Source organism: Phyllostomus hastatus, unplaced genomic scaffold (assembly GCF_019186645.2).
Source record: "Phyllostomus hastatus isolate PE091 unplaced genomic scaffold, TTU_PhHast_1.1 phas_scaffold_1674, whole genome shotgun sequence".
Lineage (NCBI taxonomy): Eukaryota > Metazoa > Chordata > Mammalia > Chiroptera > Phyllostomidae > Phyllostomus > Phyllostomus hastatus.
Genome location: NW_025334011.1, coordinates 10,167,127 through 10,187,812, shown reverse-complemented (window position 1 = coordinate 10,187,812; position 20,686 = coordinate 10,167,127). Strand labels below are relative to the sequence as shown.

Below are 20,686 nucleotides of genomic sequence, written 5' to 3'. Positions count from 1 at the left end.
ACTCCAGTTTTAAATCTTGGAAGCTGTTTTGTAAAATACCACACTGTTTTGTTGTCCACAGTTGATTGGACTAGGTGTGGGCAGTTTTCCAAACTGGGCCAGTCTGATTCCTTTCCCTAAGGTTCCTTGAATTGAAATTGAGAAAAATATGTGCTCTGTTTCCCTGGGTGACTGGGAAGTAAATCTTGCAGAAAGAGCTGAGAAAACTGTGAAGAAACAGAGAGTGTCAACTCACAGAGAAAGACTAAAATGAAAGGGACACAAAGGAAGAGAGAAGGCAAAGGAAGGAAAAGGTAATAAAAACCTTTGATTCCTATGTCCTTCTTAGGGCTCTACTACTTTCTTGCTCATAAGATCAGTCAAATATTCATGTATCTTATTTGATGCCTAAGATTATCTGAGTTATTTGTGTTGCTTACAATATTTGGTATACTTATGGATCCTGCTTTCTTTCTGTGAAACTTTGGACACATCTCTGAGACTGTTGAACTAAAGCTTCCCAATCTTTCTCATGGCAACATCACAAGGTTATTTGAAGGCTAAATGAGATAAAGAATAAAGCACCTAGACCACCAGCAAACATTCAGTGATTGGCTGCTATTAAAAAGAGATTATCCTATAATATACTTTCTATAAAACACACAGGGGAGAGACTTCTGGCCAAGATGGAGGTGTAGGCACACTTTGCCTGCTCTTACAAGCAAAAGAAGGACAACAACAAAAATAAAAACAAAAAATAACCAGAACTGCCAGAAGATCGAACTGTATGGAAGTCCTACAACCAAGGAGTTAAAGAAGAAATATTCATTCAGACAGGTAAGAAGGGCAGAGACAGGCAGCCAGGGAAGAAAAGATATGCAGCAAGGTGGCGTCTGGCAGACCAGAATGGGCAAGGTGGCAGCTGGCAGACCAGACAGTACCACATTTGGGTGTGGATAGCTGGGAAGAATAACCGGGGAGCAAGACAGACTGCATAACCCAGGGTTCCAGCGTGGAGAAATACAGCCTAAAAACCTATTGACTGAAAAAACCTGTAGGTGTTGTGGCGGCAGAAGAAACTCTCAGCCTCACAGGAGAGTTTGTTGAAGAAGCTCACATGGTTCTAGAAGATACATATCCCCGCAACCCAGGAATCAGCACCAGAAGGGCCCAATTTGCTTGTGAGTATTGGGGGAAGTGATTGAAAGCCAGCCAAGAACAGAGCAAGCAGCATTGTTTCCTCTTGGACCCCTCCCCCACAAAAAGCACCAGGACACAGCAAAAAGGGTTGCCCCACCCTGGCGAACACCTAAGGCTTTGCCCCTTATAATATAACAGCTGCACAAGACAAAGAAAATATGGCCAACTGCAAAGACAGATCAAAGCTCCAAAAATAGAACTAAGCAATGAAGAGATAGCCAACATATCAGATGTATAAAAAAGACAGTGGGATAAAATAGACAGTGGGAGGTTAAGAATATTATACAGAATAGAGAAGCCAAAGAACGTATATGTTATGACCCATGGACATGAACTAAGAGAGGGGCATGCGGGTGAGGCAGGGGATGCAGGGCAGAGGGGAATAAAGGAGGGAAAATGGGACAACTGTAATAGCAGAATCAATAAAATATATTTTAAGAAACAGCACACATAGATATTTACATTAGCTATTTATTACTGTAAGAAAAGCACTGACATCTCTTACAACTCAGTGTACTATTCTAATATTTACTATTCATTTAATGGATGACTACAATTATTTGGTGAAATTTAAATAGACGAATAGAGTAAGTAAGTATATGGTACGAGAGTTCTCCACACAGGTAGGACCTGCCCTTCTGTTCATCACTCCCAGAATTCAGGAAAGAGTAGGACCAAGAGTCTCATAACCCCTACAGATACTATAAGAAGGGCCCAGTCAAAAACAAATGGACAAAATAATTACCAAGTGTGGTGAATGCTAGAAGGAAACAAAAAGTGTTGAATGAAGAGTAGCTGAAGAATAAGAAGTTACTTATTTAGTCCAAGAAGTCTGAGAAAGCATCTTGGAACAGGTGCATCTAAACTAAGCAAGTAGAGAGAAGGGTTTGCAAACAGAAGATGTATGCTGAGGCCATCAGGAAAGGTAATGATATATAGAGGTTAATATTAGTTAATTTAGTAAATATTAGTGGTATTTTATGCTCTCTGTGTGTGTATACTAAAAAACCTTAATGCATGAGCTTTGGACTTAATTTTAACCTTTTCCACTTACCTATAACAAGCTTCTTAACCTACTTTTGGGAAATGTAGCTACCCTTATTAATGTCTATCTAAAGACAGAAATACAAATAATTTTCTTAAGTCATAAAATCATTTGGCTTAATTTCATATTCTATAACTCTTACTAGTAATGTTTAATGGGCATAAGTTAAGACTATGAAAAAGTTTCAAGGGCAGGAATAGAGTCTGGAAAAATTATGAAAATGGAGAGAAATAGAGCATTTGGGATGTAGTTTTTCAAGAGGATGGGAGGCTAGGACAGCAAGGACAGGGACCATTCTGCCACAAAACAGGCATATTCTCCACCAAGTCCCGTTCTCTTTCTGCTTTCCCAAACTGCTCAGCCTCCAGACGCAGTTTCTTAACAGGCTGAGTCTTTCAAACACAGCCATAAACACCCATGCCCGCAGCCACGCCCCACCTGTGCCTCAGGCACCTTCAGGTTTACCTGGCAATGGGAGTTAAGAGAGTAGACCCTGGAATCCTATTTCTTGGGTCCTTTCCATATAACCTGGGTGATTTAGGACAAGTTACTTAAACTCTATGAAACTCAGTTTCTTTATCTGTAAAATGGAGATAATAATACCCATCTCACTGGATAATGGAAAAGATTCAAAGAAAAACTGTGTGTAAATGTGCTTTTAGAATAGTATCTGGCACATAGGAAGCTGAATAAATGAAAAGGATTTCATTTTCATTATTATCTAGTTCTTTTGCTACACTTATACACAACTCTCTTTTTCATCTTTACTCCCTTTTGGCTTTCAAGATGAGGAAAGAAGTTTATTCTGCTGGGAGTGGGGTGGTGGTAACTTAGCAGAAGCAAGGTGAATTCATTGTACTGAAGCAGAGCCAGCATGCACAGACACAAATGTCTATTTAAAATACTATCCTCAAAGCTGTAAGTTTTGAAAATAGGAATATAAGATCTGAGACTCCTGGTAATGCAATTAATTTTATTGCCTTTGAAAGGATATCAAAGAATATGCTATATGTCTTCTAGAACAGTGTTTCCTATACTTTTTTCCTGTCATCAGAAAAAGAAGTAATGCTTGTAAAGAGGACAAAGCTGCCTGTGGCCTGAGGCAAGTGTTCTGAGGTCTTTCCTTGCTCTCAGCATTCCCAAGAGCTACGTACTTGCTAATAGTCAAAGTATGGTCCAGATCGAAGGCAGCAGCAGCACCTTGGTGCTTGTGGGAAACACAGAATCTCAGGTCTGACATCAGGACTAGTGGCTCATATTCTGAATCTTAACATGATTCCTACATGAGTTAGTCCTACAGGAAATGTGGGGAGTGCTAGATAAGCAGTGCACTTAACAAACACTTAGAGAAAGGGGTCAGACAATACTGAGGTAGTCCTTCCATGACTGCCTTTATTAGCTAGTCGAATTGGATGTAGTTTTACTATTTGCTCAAAATTGACTTAGATGTAAACTAAATATATGTCAAATGTATAAATGCAATTTAATTTTATACCCTTATAAACTTTCTATACAAATTGCCAAAATTCTGGACTTGGGATCAGAACATGTGAACACTAAAATCCTAAGTCCTTATGTATTTCATAATATTATTCCAAACCAACATTTAAACATGAAAATCCTTAAGTCTCTACTCTCACTATCAAACAACCCAACTGAAAAATGGTCAAAAAACATTGGACATTTTACCAAAGGCATTACACAGTGGACATACAAGCACATGAAAAGATGTTCTACATTATTAGTCATTAGGAAAACTGACATTGAAATCATGAGATTTCATTACCCACCTATTAGAATGTCTAAAACAACAAAGAATGAACATATCAAGTGCTGGTGAGGATGCTTTTGTGCACGGCTGGTGGGAATGTATTAAAATGGCATAGGCACTTTCGAAAACAGTTTGTCAGTTTCTTAGAAAGTTAAACATGTACCTACCAGATGACCCAGCCATTCACTCCTAGGTGTTTATCCAAGAGGAGTGAAAGCATATGTTCACATCAAGACTTGCATACGAAGGCTCATAGCAGCTCTATTTGTAATAACCCCAAATTGGAAATAACTCAAATGTCCATCATCACTGAAAGCATAAACAAGCTGGGATGGAATGCTGCTCGGGAACGAAAGAGTGGGCTACTGACACGTGTAAGAGTGTGGATGAATATGAAAATAATTAAGCTGAGTGAAAGAAGCCAAACAAAAAAGAAGTACACACTGTATGATCCCATTTGAGTTCAATTCTAGAGAATGCAAACTAATCTATGCTGACAGAAAGCAGATCGGTGGTTGCCCCAGGACAGAGAAGGGCAAGAAAGAGGGCTTACTGGGTGTGTATGTGTCAAAACTCCTCACATTTTACTTTTTAAATATGTGCATGTGTATGTCAATTATACCTTAATAAAGCTATTATGTTTTTATGTTAAAAATAAAAAGAAATAAGAAAAACATTTTTTAAAGACTTTACTTATTTAATTTTAGAGAGGGGAAAGGAGGGAGAAAGAGAGAGAGAGAAACATCAATGTGTGGTTGCCTTTCACGTGGCCCCCACTGAGGACCTGGGCTGCAACCCAGGCACGTGCCCTGACTGGGAATCGAACCTGTGATGCTTTGGTTCGCAGCCCGCGCTCAATCCACTGAGCTACGCCAGCTAGAGCTTAGAAAAACATTTAATATATATATATTGATATTAAGTTAAACATGATAAACTAGAATCAAACTTACTGAAACCCTTAAGTAGTCATAAATTACTTTCTCACTTTAAAGGAAAAATGTGAATAATAAGAAAAAAGTCAATCAGAAACTCTATATATGGAATCATTATATAGTCACTGATACTTACTAGTCCTACTAAGTAATTTAATTCCCACCAAGTGGACGATTCCCAGCACACAAGGAAATATTGGAGATGTGAGGAAAGTACCCAAAACCACAAAGGCACAGTAAGAGTTTCAATGAATAGAAAATATAATTCAATCAAACATTAAATATGTAAACTGCATATAGACACTGAAATCCTGGGTGATCTCAGCCTCTAAAGTCTATTTGCTTGACCTAAAAGCTTTAATGATACTTTTTTCCTGTGCCAGGCTACAAAAAACTACGGAGTCATCTTCCTGGTTCTCTGCAACACCACTCCACTCACTGAGTCTGCGAGGCGGACAGGACCACCTTTCAGTTCCGCCCAGTGGGAGTGCTCTCCCTCACTCTCCCACTGCTGGATCCATTTCTGGTTATATTTTCTGCAATTTCTTAAATTCCTTGGCTCTCCACAAAGTGATAAGCCATAATGTAGCTTCCACTTGCCTAGTATAGACATTTGCAAAAAACAAATCCAATGTCACCACTGGGAAGGACTTAGATGCTTAATGCCTTCTGAAGGTGCTCATCACCTTTCTACTTGATGTTTTTTTCTGTCTTAGGACATGGCTTGTTTTGCTCAGTTTTTCCTGCAACTTCTTTCACTTACTTTCCTATGTTACAGTTTTGTTACAATTTGTAAATAACTTTGATAATTTCCTAGATTTCTCACATTTTCAGCAGAGTTACCAACAGCTCTGCATCCATGCTCATAAAGTTTTCTGATGATACAAGACCCTGTGCTGATACTTTTGAGGAGGTCTGTGTTCAATCAAAAAGGGCATAAGGATTGAATTATTCCTATCACATTGTACTTAGTAGAGCCGGGAGTTTATTAGTTCATATAGAAAGGATCTTACCAACCAAGGCTTGAACATAGGATTCTTTTTCAACATAAGTAAATCAGGAAATCCTGTTGACTGGTTAGTAGTGTTTGAACACAAACCTTTTGGAAACTCACTCTTCCTTTGGCTTTTGGAACACCTGGTTAACCTAGTAACTTCCTAAGTTTACTCCAACAGCTCTTCTTCCTATTTCACGTGCTCTGTGAGTGAAAAACATAGAGATTTCCCAGGCTTCTCTAAACTCTGTGCCCAAAACATCTCATCTGTCCTCATCATGGCTTAATTCCTCTTCACTGATAACTTCCTGAAATTTCTCCTCTCTCCTGTCTCTAGACTTGTGCTGTCCAATTAGAAGTCCACTGGCTACTGGTGACAGCTTGAAATGTGGCTGGTCCAAATTGTGGTGTATTATAAAACTCACTTTTTGGATACTTAATATGCACAAAAATAAAATATTAGTATTTTTATATTGATTCTATATGTTGAAATAACATTTTGGATATATTGGGTTAACTAAACTATATTACTGAAATGAATCTCACCTGTTTCTTTGATCTTTTCGTAAATTCTGGCTACTAGAAGATTTAGTATTACTTATGTGGCTTAGATTACATTCTTAGTGGACAGCACTGTCTGACTGAAAATTCAAACTGACTGTTTAAACTGAACATTAGAAACCGAACTCCATGTGTTCCAGGCCCTCAATCCTGTTCCGTCACCATTGGTATGGAATAAACATAAGCAGGCATGGGGCAGATGCACTGCATGACCTCAGCCACTGCTGTTGAGGAAGCTGAACGACGAAGGAAGCTAACTCTGCAATAAATTACTTACGAACAGGGTGACAAGATGCCTCTGGTAACTGTCAAAGAGTCTGTCAACATTGCTCCTTAGCAGCTGCAGTGGGAATGTTTGCAGCCCTGAGAAATAACACTCCACGCATTTGACTAGAAAGGTTCCATAGCAATTAGGAATAAAAACAGCCATGGTTTGCCAAAAGAGTGGATGAAGTTTATATGCATTTCGTGTCAGAAGTGTTAGCAGTGACACATTGTGACGCATTCACTGCAGGTATTTTAACCATCCTACTGTGCCAAATATTTTATTGCATTATCTTGGCTAAGAAATCTCTTTCTTCATCTAGCCCAAAACCTGGAGCCACTTTGAGTCAACCCTTTTCTTTATTCTCCAGATCCAAGCAACTACCAAACCCCAGTTTTTCTACGTAAACCCAGCATGACACTTTTTTTCCTCTTTCAAGAAAATCAGAGAATGCTTTCCCCATACCCCCAAGAGGGAGAGCCCAGGTAAGACTTGCCTCTACAGAGTAACATTAAAAAAAAAGTCCTATCTTTACAGTTACCCTCCAGTAGAAATAGCAGGTAGTTATGAATGCAAACAGACAAGACAAAGAGGCCCTCAAAGTACCATGAAGCGACCTGGGAAAGGGCCTAGAGTGCAACAGACTCTTCCTTCACTTTTCTCCTTCCTGTCCCCTCACCCTAATCGTTTTGATTGTCTTCTTTTTCCAATACATATAAGCTATGTGGGTGGAGGAACACAGTTTCAACACTTTTCACAGCAGAATACAATTCATAAGTGATTTGGATTATCTGTCGAATTGTGTTGGAAGAAATAATTGAGAGTTGCATGTATACCTGGCATATAATATATCAATGAATGGTAAATGCAAAGCTTATTACATTTTAAATTTTTCTGAGTAGTCTAGCTATTCTTTCCTTAAAGTTACTGGCAATTGTCTGAGCATACGTTATATGTCAGATATTTTACCAGACTAATTAAATTTTATAGCTTCATTTTTTTAAACTGTACATGAATACTTATGGCATGTTAGGCTGTGCAAGTCCTGTTCAAGAATTGAACATATACAGTAATTTTAAATTAGAAATGACTTCTCTTTTGAAGTATGACAGTATTTTTATCATTCATTAGCAGCTTGGAGTTAGCGTTCCAATATATTTTTTTATAATTTACTTCAAAAAATTAGTGCTTAGTTTAAAAGGTGCTTTTATGGCAGCTTTTTGCCTGAGGAAACTAATTTGACTTAACTTACGTGCTGTAATAACAGATTTATAATGGAAAGGTTGACACTTTTATATGTAAATTTAGCTTAATTTCAGAAAAATTAACATTATATTAAACTATAATAGATTTGAAAGATAAATTAAAATAATTGCTTCAAAAATTATCAATTGTCATTCTAAGAGTCTTATTCCTCCTAAGATGTTCATATTCAGCATGTATAAATTTGACTAGATATGATTAACTGGAGATTTTACTAACTCTTGTTTAAAAGATCAAGCCCACTGTGGGCATGCATTTCAAAATGTAAATGCATTGTCATAGGCTCCAACTGAGGTAATAAACAGTAAAATCATACTGTACAAGGAAACAAGATGTAGAAAAAATACCCAACACTTTTAATCAATTTTTCCTAATACAGGTAAGCTGTTCATGTACTTTTAAGTATTTTTATATTGTCATCAAAATATTCCATTCAGAAGCTCTAAGGCAGTTTCTACATAATGCATGGATACAGTACAGTCTGTGTGTAGAAACTCTCCTACCTTTATATCGCTTAAAAGCAAAGAAAATTTGACACACAGATATATTTTTGAAAAAACTGTGTCTTTGGTACTTCCCCATTATATTTAAGACTGTCAGACTGAAGATTAGTGGCTGTTTCAGTCAGCTCCTTTGTGGTTTAGTTGGTGCCTATATTTTATTATTAAAGTTCAAAATAAATAATATATTAAATAAAATTATGAATACCATTGATTATTCCTACACTGTACATGTTCTTTAATCAAATTCAAATCATGAAGTGATTACTTATTTTACTGAGTACATTTTATAGTCTTTGATTTATAGAAATTCTCTCTCCACGAAACGATCTGGACGGCATAATCCATGATAACACATGGGCCACCTACAGCTCTAACCCAACAAGGAGGCAGTTTTGTGTACCCAAATACCCCCTCCAGTAAAACTTTAATGTTATTTAAGTTTTTTTCCAGCCTACATTTGCTTAACTTGTACAGAACCACAAAGCCAGCCAACTGTACCTTGACTGCGCCATTCTCGTGTATGGTGATGCAGTTATCGACATCTTCTGAGAGTTGGTACAAGGCTTGAGCTGTTGCTCGATGCACATTGATGTCATTTGATTTCAGGTAACGCACCAGTGGAGCCACTGCTTTGTTTTCTCCGAAGGCCACTCTATTTCTGCCCCACATACAGCAGCATGAAATGGCTTCTGCCAGATGACACCTGAGTTTATCATTATTCTTCATAAAGGAAACGAATGATGGTATATGTATTATAATGACCCTGTGAGATCATGTTCATGCATGATCTAGATGCTTATTACTCACTAAGATGCCAAGGAGTCAAGGACTGGCTGGCTACTCAAGTGTTGTCTTGAAGGGAACTAGTATTTTGGTGGGTCACCAATGGACAAAGTTTCAGTCCTGATTTCTCATTTTATAAACTGAACATTGTCAGTGAGTTCCAAGGTGATCAGGGGCCTAGCAATAGTTATTTGCCTGGTATTATTATTGTTTACTTGAAGTTCAATTTCCTTTTCAGTAAATATACTCACCAGACAAAATTATAGGTCTGCAAGTGGTTTAGTAATAAATATAACTAAGGAATATAGGACATTCTCAAGGGAGAATTTCACTTAGCTGGAGTAAATAGATGAATTCTACTTTATCATTCTGGGAATACCACCACATCAGTAATACACCTTGATTCCCACGAGGGAGAAGACAGTGCAGCGAAAGTGATGTATTTTGAGTCTGCCATTTTCCTTTCTGTATTCTTTACAACACTATATCCTTCTTTTTGTGTGTTATTAATTGTACAGGTATAATACAACTGAAAAAGGATACAGTTTCCTGTTCATTAATTGTACCGCTCTCTTAATTTAGGCAACAACTTGGTATCCCTAACTGGATCTGGCAGATATTCTTAGAAACTCAGTATTAGACTCACCCTTCTACACCAAACATACTTACCATGCTTGAATTTCTGGTCTACGACTTCTCTGCCTAGTGGTAGTCCAAGCTATGCTCAAATACCTCTGGTCATGGTGAAGTCATTATCTCCCAAGGCTGCTTATTATATCTGACACAACTCTGGATAAGCAGTACAGTGACTGCCAAAGTCTCCTAGCTCAAGAATGCCCTTGATCCAAGCTTGCCAATGGGGAAGGCACATTTAATTTCTAAAGTTGCCACGAACAATTATCTTAAGGATAACAATAATGATGTGAAAATGATAGTTAACACTTCTTCAATAACATATTTGTCACCAGTTTATTTGCCAGTAAAAACAGCCTCTATTTGACAAGGTACTTGCATATTAACACTGTACAATTTAAAACATACTTTAACATTTATTAGTCTCAGAGAAATTAAATGAATTAACCAAAATCTCATACTTTATAAATGATGGATATTAAACTTGAAACCAGGTGTTTGACCTTAAATACATTGTTTTCGCCTCTACACCATGATATCTTAAGATAATTTGCATTTAAAATAAAAAGACAGATTACTTACTGTATTTGCAAGTTTGGACAATAAAGGAACAACTCCGTGATCTGTAATAATCGCTAAGTTTTCTTGATCTTTTGCTATATTGGTAATAGCAGCACATACACTTGCCAAAACTTCTTTACTATCTGATTTCAGGAGATTGACAACGAGTTCTAAACCACCAACAAAGGAGCGAACCATTTCTCCAGCATCCTAGATAACAACAAAAATAAAGATACCAATAATAAACTAATATTTAACATTTTAAAAAATCAAAAAATAATGATGAATCTGTGAACTATGTCTGTGCCATTAAAAAACAAATTCAGTTTAATTTATTCCTATATTATACAAAATTGCTATGTTTTTATGTATAAAGTATGTGTGTTTATAGACATACATATACACAATTCCGTTTCAAAGAACATTTACTGAACAACCATTATGAGTCAGTGTGCTAACTATTGGAGATGTAAAGGTTAACAAAATACAGTGGAATGGTATTATTTTCAGTAGATATGTTCTATAAAATCATCACAAAGTGAAATTAGTGAATACTGAAGCATTGCTCCAAAGGGAAGTACAGCATTAGGTTCCTGCAAGCCTCTGTTTTTCTCTTTAAAGGCATCTTATTTCACATATTGTTAATTCTTGACATTAAACTCATGCATAACACACTATAACATATGTCAGAATGAAGTTTATCTAACGCATGTATTTTTTCCATAAGGCTTGTTACAACCTTCTTGTGCTTAGGAACACTACAAAGCACTATCCTTGTGGGCCATTTTAAACTGTAAAGTCATTAGAAAAACACACAAAAATGTGGAAAATGTGGCACTAAGTAGACTGCAAAATGGACACTTAACAGTATAAAAGCTGAAATAAGAAGGCAGAGTGTCATTTTGTTCAGCCTTAGCTGAGAACATGCCTATTGAGCAACTCAAAGTTTTCACCTTTCTGTGCACAACCATGAATAAGGAAGAAAATGACATAAGCATTGATTCTGGAGTTGCAAAAGATTTTATCTTATTCTAGTGTATGGTGTAAGCTGGTGGTCTAGTTTCATTTATTTTTTTTTGCAAGTATTAGTTCAGTTCTCCCAACATCATTTATTAAAGAGACTGTCTTTATCCCATTTTATGCTCTTGTTTCCTTTGTTAAATATCAATCAACCATAAAGACATGGGTTTATTTCTTGGCTCTCCATCTTGTTCCACTGATCTATGTGTCTGTTCTTATGCCAGTACCAGACTGTTTTGACTATAGCAGTCTTGTAGTATAGTTTGATATTAGGTATTGGGATCCCTCCTACTTTGTTCTTCTTTCTCAAAATTGCTGAGGCTATTTGGGGTCTTTTTTTGGTTCCATGTAAATTTTAAAAATATTTATTCTAGATCTATAAAATATGCCATTGGTATTTTAATAGGAATTGTATTGAATTTATAGATTGTTTTGGGTAGTATGGACATTTTAATGATATTAATCCTTCCAATCCATGAACATGGTATCCTTCCATTTATTTGTATCTTCCTCAGTGCCTTTTGACCCAGTGATTCTATTGCTGGAAATATACCCAAAGAATCCTGAAACACCAATCCAAAAGAAACTGTGCACCCTCATGTTCATAGCAGCACAATTTACAATAGCCAAGTGTTGGAAGCAACCTAAGTGCCCATCAATAAATGAGTGGATCAAAAACTATGGTACATTTACACAATGGAATACTGCACAGCATAAAGAAAGAAGGAATTCCTGCCTTTTGCAACAGCATGGATTGAACTGGAGACTATTATGCTAAGTGAAAAAAGCCATTCAGTGAAAGACAAATACCATAGGATCTCACTTATAAGAGGAATCTAATGAACAAAATAAGCTAATGAGCAAAACAGAACCAGAGGCATGGAATCATGGAACAGACTGACAGCTGTAAGAGGGGCGGGGGAGGTGGGGACTGACTGAAAGAAGGTAAAGGGATTAGTGAAAGAACAGACACGAAGGACCCATGGGCATGGACAACAATGTGGGGCTTGACTATAAAAATGGGGCATGGGCTGGGTGAAAGGGGAAAAAGGAAGAAAATTTGGGGCATTTGTAATAGCATAAACAATAAAATGTATTTTAAAGTTAAAAAAATAAAATGTGCATGTAAAAAATTTAGCAAGTAGGTGAATTCCTGAACAGATTATAAGTTACAAAAAAATTTAGCAATTAGGTTAATTCCCGAGCAATTCAAATCTTTGAATGACATGGATTGACTCTGTGTTAACTTTTGCCATCATGTTGCTTACAATCTGTGGGGAACATGGGCATTAAGAAATTACAGGTATAATGAAGAGCCCTAAGAAGAAAGAGGTAAAGATACTGCAAATATATCCAACAAGGGAATCTCAGCTGGTGTGAAGATTCAAGGACTTATCCCAAGAGGAGCAAGAGTACACTTCTAAGCTAAGGCCTGACACCCAAGGGGGATTCTGGGTAGAGGAATCATGGTGAAATATAGATCTCAGAGTGAGATAGAAAGTGATTTTTTCTAGTTCACAATGGTTAAAGAGCATAAAATAGGAAAGAGGGAATGGGGCAAATGAGACTTAAGAGGTGATATTTTGATGCATCTTATAAGCCTTGGTATGGAGTTTGGAATTCCCATTAAGGCATTTGAAAGTTAGTCAAAAAGTTTAAGTGTGGAGGGGTGTGAGGGGAGGGGGTTTCAATTTTGTTTCTTGGAAGCTCTCTCAGTGTTGCAGGATTGAAGACGGTGCGAAGAGTGGTGCTGGGAACTCAGAGGACATTTCATGGTTCAGATAAGAGGTGGGACAGTTTGGATGAGGGTGCTGGTCTAGGCCTGGAGAGAAGGGCATGGATTTGTGAGGACTGATTAAAGAAGATAAAGACAAGTGATTTGGTGATGATCCCCATGTTTGTGGCTTGACCTCGTGGTGCTAAGGTTGGAAAGGCAGGGGTTTGTTTGTTTTCTTGGGGTGGGGAAGGCTGGTATTTGGTGTTAGAACACATAATTTGGATTAAGTGCCCACAGGCATTTAAGTGGAGACATCCAAGGTGGATATATGGGTTTTCAGTTCAGGAAAGAACACCAAGGATGGATGTGTAGACTGGGAAGTCATCCGTAACTGAAGTCAAGAATGTGAAAGAGCAAGGAGTGAGGTAGAAGTGGGCACTGCCCCAGTGTTCTGGGTGTGGGCAGAAGAACCAAAATTGTCAGAGGAATCTGAAAACAGATGGTTGAACAGAAATGCCCTCCTCAATGTATGATGGTGGCTGTGTGATGTCCACTAATTATTTCCTAAATTATAGAAATTAACATTTTTTGAGTGCCAAGTTTGCATAAACTTTCTCAGTTAAGCCTCAAAATAACCATTCTAAGTAGATATTATTTCCATTATAGACTTTTAAAACAGGTTCAAAGATGTTGGATCTCATAAGCTAGACTGTATCCCTCAGGGACATGGGGGCCATGTTTTAGTAAACTTAGTGATTATTATACCTCACAAATCTGATCGTCTCATCCCACACTCCTCAAACCCTTCCATCACTGTCCCCGCCCTTAGATAAAACCCCAGTCCGCACTTGGTTTCCAAGTCCTTCATGGTGTGCCGCCAGTCTCCCTGCCTCACTTTCCCTGCCTTGAGCCCCCTTCTCCAACCCCCCACCACCCGCACACACCCTATGCCAGTGCTCTCCATGGGAGCTGATAATTAGAATCCTGACAGTCATTCTTTGAAAATGTGACTCATTAAGTTGGGGTGGGGCCTATAAAAAACATCTTTATTTCTAAAAACCACCAGTGAGTCTGAACTTCAGTCGGTATTGGGAGCACTGCTTATGTGTTAGTCCTTCAAGTTTCATGTCCTCAAATGAGCTGCTCGTACATGTCTCCTGCCCTTTGTGTCTACTTTCCTATTAGCTTGGGAATTCCTACACATCCTCGGCTGCTAACTAAGGTACCAATTTCTTCAGGGAGCCCTTCCTGAACCTCAAGTTTGGGTTAAGCTGCTCCTACCTGTTTCTTCCATGTTATAACAGCACTTACCACTCTGTGCAGTAGTGGCTAGTTTCTTTGCCTTTGTCTTGAACTGAGTTTCAAAAGCGTAGAAATTCTCTGTTATTCACTGTTGTATGCCCAGTGCCTGTGCCATTTTCTGGCAGTGAGTATATGTACTCAATTAACATTCACTGAATTTGATTACATGCAAGTTCACAAATATAAGAGGAAACTCTCACTGAGGGCATAACAAAAGAAACTAAACTTCTAGGAAATGGCAAAGGAGGGACCAAGTCAGGTTCTCCCTAAGTCTAAGGGCAAAGCATCTTTTTCCACAACTTGTAGCCTCTTCCAATTGCTATGGGAAATAATGTCAGCAATATTGTTGACCTTGTTCTCAATGTCAAATATAAATACAATTTTTGATAGTTAGGACACACTTCCAAATTCTGATATATTAATAAAATCATTTTACTGTCATTTTTCTGAAATTGTATAATAAAGTTTTTATGTAATATAAAATAAATTATTATACCTTCAAATGTTTTCTACATTGTCACCTTATTATACTTCCATGTATTAGTATGCAATCAAATCAAAAGAACTTAAATATGAATTTGTTAATCTTTAGTCAAATATTCAACATAATTTAATCCAAATTATCCTTTCAGATAGTAAGTATTGGTAGTTCTTGTAGAGGTAGTAGTTCCATGGGGAAAAACTTAGAAAAATGAATATGTAAAAAGGAAAATGACAGGCAGCAGAATATTTGAATCCAGACATGCCCGATCCCAAAGCCACTCTACAACATCACAATTATGTGAATCCTAACAACACACTTGGTGAAATGAGGTTGATGAAGGTGTAAATCCAAGAGCAAAAACAATGCCTCTTAGAATATCAGGAACTTCAAAAGTATAGCACAAAACATCAACTTTTCTGAGAGATATTATATGTGTCAGTAATCTAATTTCTCAATTACAAAATTACAGAACAAATTTTTCAAGAAAAACTAGAGGAATTCTGAAAAGATGGTGGCATAGTTTTAAAAAATTAAATTACAGATGTCATTCAATATTACTTTGTATTCATTTCAGGTATATGGCATAAAAGTTAGACAATCATCTACTTTTACAAATTGATTCCCCTGATATTTCAAGTACCCACCTGGTACTATACAGAATTTACAATATTATTGACTATATTTCTTATCTTATACTTTTACATCCCTGCAACTATTTTGTAACTACCAATTTGTACTTCTATAAGAAGTACAAATCCCTCACCTTTTCCACCAATACCCCCATGTCCCTCTGCTCTGATAACTGTCAGTCTGTTCTCTGTATCTGTCAGTCTGTTTCTATGTTTTTAATAGCTCAATTTTTATTGTATTTTCCATTTCCATTTACCCCCTTAACCCTCTTCCACCTCCACCCACCACACCCTCTCCCCCAACACAGTCATTGCACTGTTGTTCTGCCCATGAGTTCTTTTGCTCTACCCTCCCACCCCCACCCTAAGAGCTGTCAGCTTGTTCCTTGTCTGAGTCTGTCTCTGTTTTGCTTGTTAGTTCAGTTTGTTCATCAGAGTCCACATATGAGTGAAATCATTTGGTATTTGTCTTTCTCTGGCTGGCCTATTTCATTTAGTATAGTGCGCACCAGGTCTATCCATTCTGTGGCAAAAGGGTAAAAGTTTCTTCTTTTTTATGGCTGACTAGTATTCCATTCTGTAAATGTACCAGGGCTATTGTATCCACTCATCTACTCATAGACATTTAGGCTTCTTCCAAATCTTGGCTATTATAAATAACACTGCAATGAACATAGGGCTGCATATATTCTTTCAAATTAGTGTTTTGGGTTTCTTCAGATAAATTCCCAAAGTGGTATCCTTGGGTCATAAGGCAGTTCCATTTTAATTTTTCAGATAACTCCACACTGCTTTCCATAATGGCTGCACCAGTCTGCCCTCCCACCAACAGTGTATGAGTGTTCCCTTTTTTCCACATCCTCACCAACACTTTCTTTTTGATTTGTTGATGATAGCCATTCTGACAGGGGTGAGATGATATCCTTTTGTAGTATTAATTTGCATTTCTCTGATGATTAGTATCATTGAGCAACTTTTCATGTCTACTGGCCATCTGTATATACTCTTTGGAGAAGTATCTATTCAGGTCCATTGCCCAGTTATTTTAATTGGATTGTTTGGAGAGTTTTTGGTGTTGGCTTTATAAGTTGGTTAAAATTTTGGATATTTCAAATATATCAGTGAATATGTTCTCTCATTCAGTGGGTTGTCATTTCATTGTTGATGGTTTCCTTTGCTGTGCAAAGACGCTTTTAGTTTGATGTCCCATTTATATGTCCTTTTGTTCCCCTTGCATAGGGAGCTGTATCAGAAAAAATATATAGTTACAAGAAATGTTCAAGATTTTACTGACCATGTTTACCTCTAGGATTTTTATGGTTTTAAGTCTAACATTTAAGTCTTTAATCAATTTTTAGTTTATTCTTGTGTGTGGAGTAAGAGGGATGTCTAATTTCATTTTTTGCATGTATCTGTCTAATTTTTCCAACAAAATTTACTGAATAAACTATCTTTACCCCATTGTATGTTTTTGTATACTATGCCAAATATTAAATGACTATAAAGGTATGGGTGTATTTCTGGGCTTTCTATTCCGTTCCATTGATGAATATGTCTGTTTTTATCCCAGTACGATGCTGTTTTGATTATTATGGCTTTATAGTATAGTTTGATATTACAGAACACGTGTCCTCTAACTTTATTCTCTCCGAAGATTGCGTTTGCTATTCAGGGTCTTCCGTGGTTCCATGTAAATTTTTAGAATATTTCTCCTAGTTCTGTGAAATACACCATTGGTATTTTGATTGGAATTGCCTTGAATCTATAGATTGCTTTGGGTAGTATGGACTTTTTAATGATGTTAATTCTTCCTATCCATGAACACAGTAATGCTTCCACTTATTTGTATCTTCAGTTTCTTTCTTAAGTGTCTTATAATTTTCCAAATACAGGTCTTTCACATTCTTGGTTAAATTTATTCCTAGGTATTTTATTCTTTTTGAAGGAATCATGAATGGTGCTGTTTTCTTACTTTCACTTTCTGGTAATTCATTATTGGTGTATACAAATGCAACTAATTTCTGGATGTTAATTTTGTATTCTGCTACTGTACAGAAGTCATTTATCAGTTCTAGTAGTTTCTTCATGGAATCTTTAGGGTTCTCTATATACAGTATCATTTCATCTACAAATAATGATAGTTTTACTTCTTTCTTTCCAATTTGGATGCCTTTTATTTCTTTTTTTTTTGTCTGATTACTGTGGCTAGAACTTTCAGTACTATATTAAATAAGAGTGGTAAAAGCAGACATCCCTATCTTGTTCCCAATTTTAACTGGAATAAACTGGTAGTTTTTGCCCACTGATTATGATATTAGCTGTGGATTTGTCATATGTGGCCTTTATTACAATGAGGTGTGTTCCTCCATTCCCACTTTGCTGAGTTTTGATCACAAATGGGTGCTGGATTTTATCAAATGCTTTTTTTTTTTACATTTATTGATATTATCATGTGGTTTTTATCCTTCATTTGTTTATGTGGTATACCACGTATATTGGTTTGCAAATATTGTACCAACTTTGCATCCCTGGAATAAATCCCACTTGATCACTGTGTATGATCTTTTTGATGTACTGCTGTAATCAATTTGCTAATATTTCCTTGAAGATTTTTAGCATCTATGGTTATTAGGTACATTAGCATGTAACTTTTTTTTCTTTGTGGTGTCTTTATGTGGTTTTGGAATTAGGATAATGCTGGCCTTATATAATAAGGTTGGGAGCCTTCCCTCGTCTTGAATTTTTTGGAATAATTTGAGAAGGAGAGATGTTAGCCCTTTAATGTGTGGTAAAATTCACCTGTGAAGTCATCCTGTCTGGGGCTTTTGTTTGTTGGGAATTTTTTGATTACTGCTTCATTTTCAATAGGTGTAATCTTTCTATTCATCCTCTGCTTCTTTTTGAAGGCTATATGTTTCTAGGAATACATCCACTTCATCCAGATTGTCTAATTTGTTGGCATATAGTCATTTGTAATATTTTCTTACAAAGCTTTGTATCTTTTGGTGTCAGTTTTTACTTCTTGCCTTTCATTCTGATTTTATTCATTTGGGCTCTCTCACTTTTTTTCTTGATGAGTCTGGATAAAGATTTGTCTATCTTGTTTATCTTTTCAAAGAACCAGCTCTTGGATTCACTGATCTTTTGTATTATTTTTTGGACTCTATTTTATTTCTGCTCTCATCTTAATTCCATACTTCTGCTCACTTTGGGCTTTCTTTGTTCTTTTTAAGGTTCTTTTATGTGTAAAGTTAGATTGTTTATTTGAGCTTTTTCTTGTTTCTTGTAATAGACTTGTAATTCTATGAATTTCCCTCTTAGGACTGCTTTCTTTGTGTCCCATAGATCTGAGGATTGCTGAGTTCTCATCTGCATTTGTTTCAAGGTATCTTTTGATTTCTTCCTTGATCTCATTGTCAACCCATTCACTGTTTAATAGTGTGTTATTTAGCCTCCATGTTTTTCTGTATTTTTCAGATTTCTTCCTGTGATTGATTTCTAGTTTCATACTATCTGGTCAAGCATCTCTGTTTTTCTACTGCTTCTTATTATTAAGATTAGTATTAAAGGAAGCACATTAACATTTGTCATAATACTGATTTGGTGGTAACAAACTCCTTTAGCTTTTTTCTTGTCTAGTAAGCTCTTTATTTCACCTTCAATTTTAAATAATAGCCTTTCTGTGTAAAGTAGCTTTGGTTGTAGGTCCTTGCTTTTCATCACTTTGAATATGTCTTGCCAGTCCCTTCTGGCCTGAAATATTTGTTGAGAAATCTGATGCCAGTCTTACAGGTGCTTCCTTGTAGGCACCTAACTGCCTTTCTCTTGTAGTTTTTAAGATTCTCTCTTTGTATTTAACCTTTGCCATTTTGATTATGATATGTCTTGTGTTGGACCTCTTGGAGTCCATCTTGTTTGGGACTATGTGCTTTGGATTTGTGTGTCTTTTCCTTCAAGTTAGGGAAGTTTTCAGTTATTATCTCTTCAAATAGGTTTTTGATACCTTGCTTTCTCTTTTCTCCTTCTGGAACCCCTATGATAAATGTTGTTATGCTTCATATTGTCCCAAAGTTCCCTTAAAGTATCTTCATTTTTTAAAATTCTTTTTTCTTTTTGCTTCTCCAAGTGTTTTTCCCCTACTTTGTCTTCCAATTTGTGATTCTATACTCTGTTTCATCTAACTTAGTGTTTATTCCTTCTGGTATATTGTTTATTTCATATATTGCATTTTTATTTCTGACTGGTCATTTTTATAGTGTCTATGTCTTTTTACATGTTTTTGATCATTTTTATAATCAATACTTTGAACTTTGTATGTAATGAATTGCTTGCCTTCATTGCATTTAGCTCTTCTTCTAGAGAATTCTCTTGTTCTTTCATTTGTGGCCTGTTTCCTTGTCTTCGCTTTTTGTCTGCCTCTTTGTGCTTGTTTATAGTGTTAGGAAGATCTGTGAAGTCTCTGTGCATACTTATATCAGATGCTGCCTGTGACTGGCCCTGGACAACCTGTTTGGAGCTATCAGAGATCCACAGATTGTGGTTCCCTCTGCTGGGCTGTGGGACATGCTGAAAGTACCACACTATACACTAAGACTGGGTTTTACCAGCAGCAGGCCTGGGGGAGTACCAGCTAAAGTCTGAAAGCACTCAGAGATCTGCCTCTGTTTACAGATTGCTTGCTAGGCTTAGATACCGAAAAAGCTCTGGATATACTCCTCAGCAGAGCTTATGCTCCACAGGGTGGGGCTAGATGTATTTCTGAAGGTGTGACTATTGCTTTCCCTCAGGCAGATGCCACATGGAAGGAAGTGCTCTTTCCCCGAGAAGGAAAATCAATTTTATTGTTTTTCCTTCCCAAGAATTAGCCTTTTACTTTTTTATTGTTTTTTTTCTGCTTTTAATTTCATTACTTTCTTCTATTAACTATTACTTCCTTCTTCTGTTTATTTTGGAATTTATTTGCCTTCTTTCCCTAGTTTTTAAAATTAAAAACTTAGATGTTCCTTCTTTAACTTAGGTCTTTAATGCTATGAATTTTCCTCTA

The 20,686-nt window shown here is 36.7% G+C and overlaps 1 protein-coding gene across 3 annotated transcripts in view; it reads right to left on the bottom strand.

The window, feature by feature from the left end:
- The window catches only part of ODAD2 (outer dynein arm docking complex subunit 2), a 187,238-nt gene that overhangs the window by 32,631 nt on the left and 133,921 nt on the right, over nucleotides 1–20,686 (bottom strand). For 2 of the 3 annotated variants that reach the window (XM_045857958.1, XM_045857960.1), the window contains exons 17-18: nucleotides 10,512–10,700; nucleotides 9,012–9,233 (exon numbers count right to left, since the gene is read on the bottom strand). In XM_045857958.1, the coding sequence (XP_045713914.1) occupies nucleotides 9,012–9,233; nucleotides 10,512–10,700 (411 nt within the window). Of the gene's footprint in view, nucleotides 1–8,783; nucleotides 9,234–10,511; nucleotides 10,701–20,686 lie in introns of those variants that run through there. The other variant, XM_045857957.1, reaches the window with a different exon arrangement.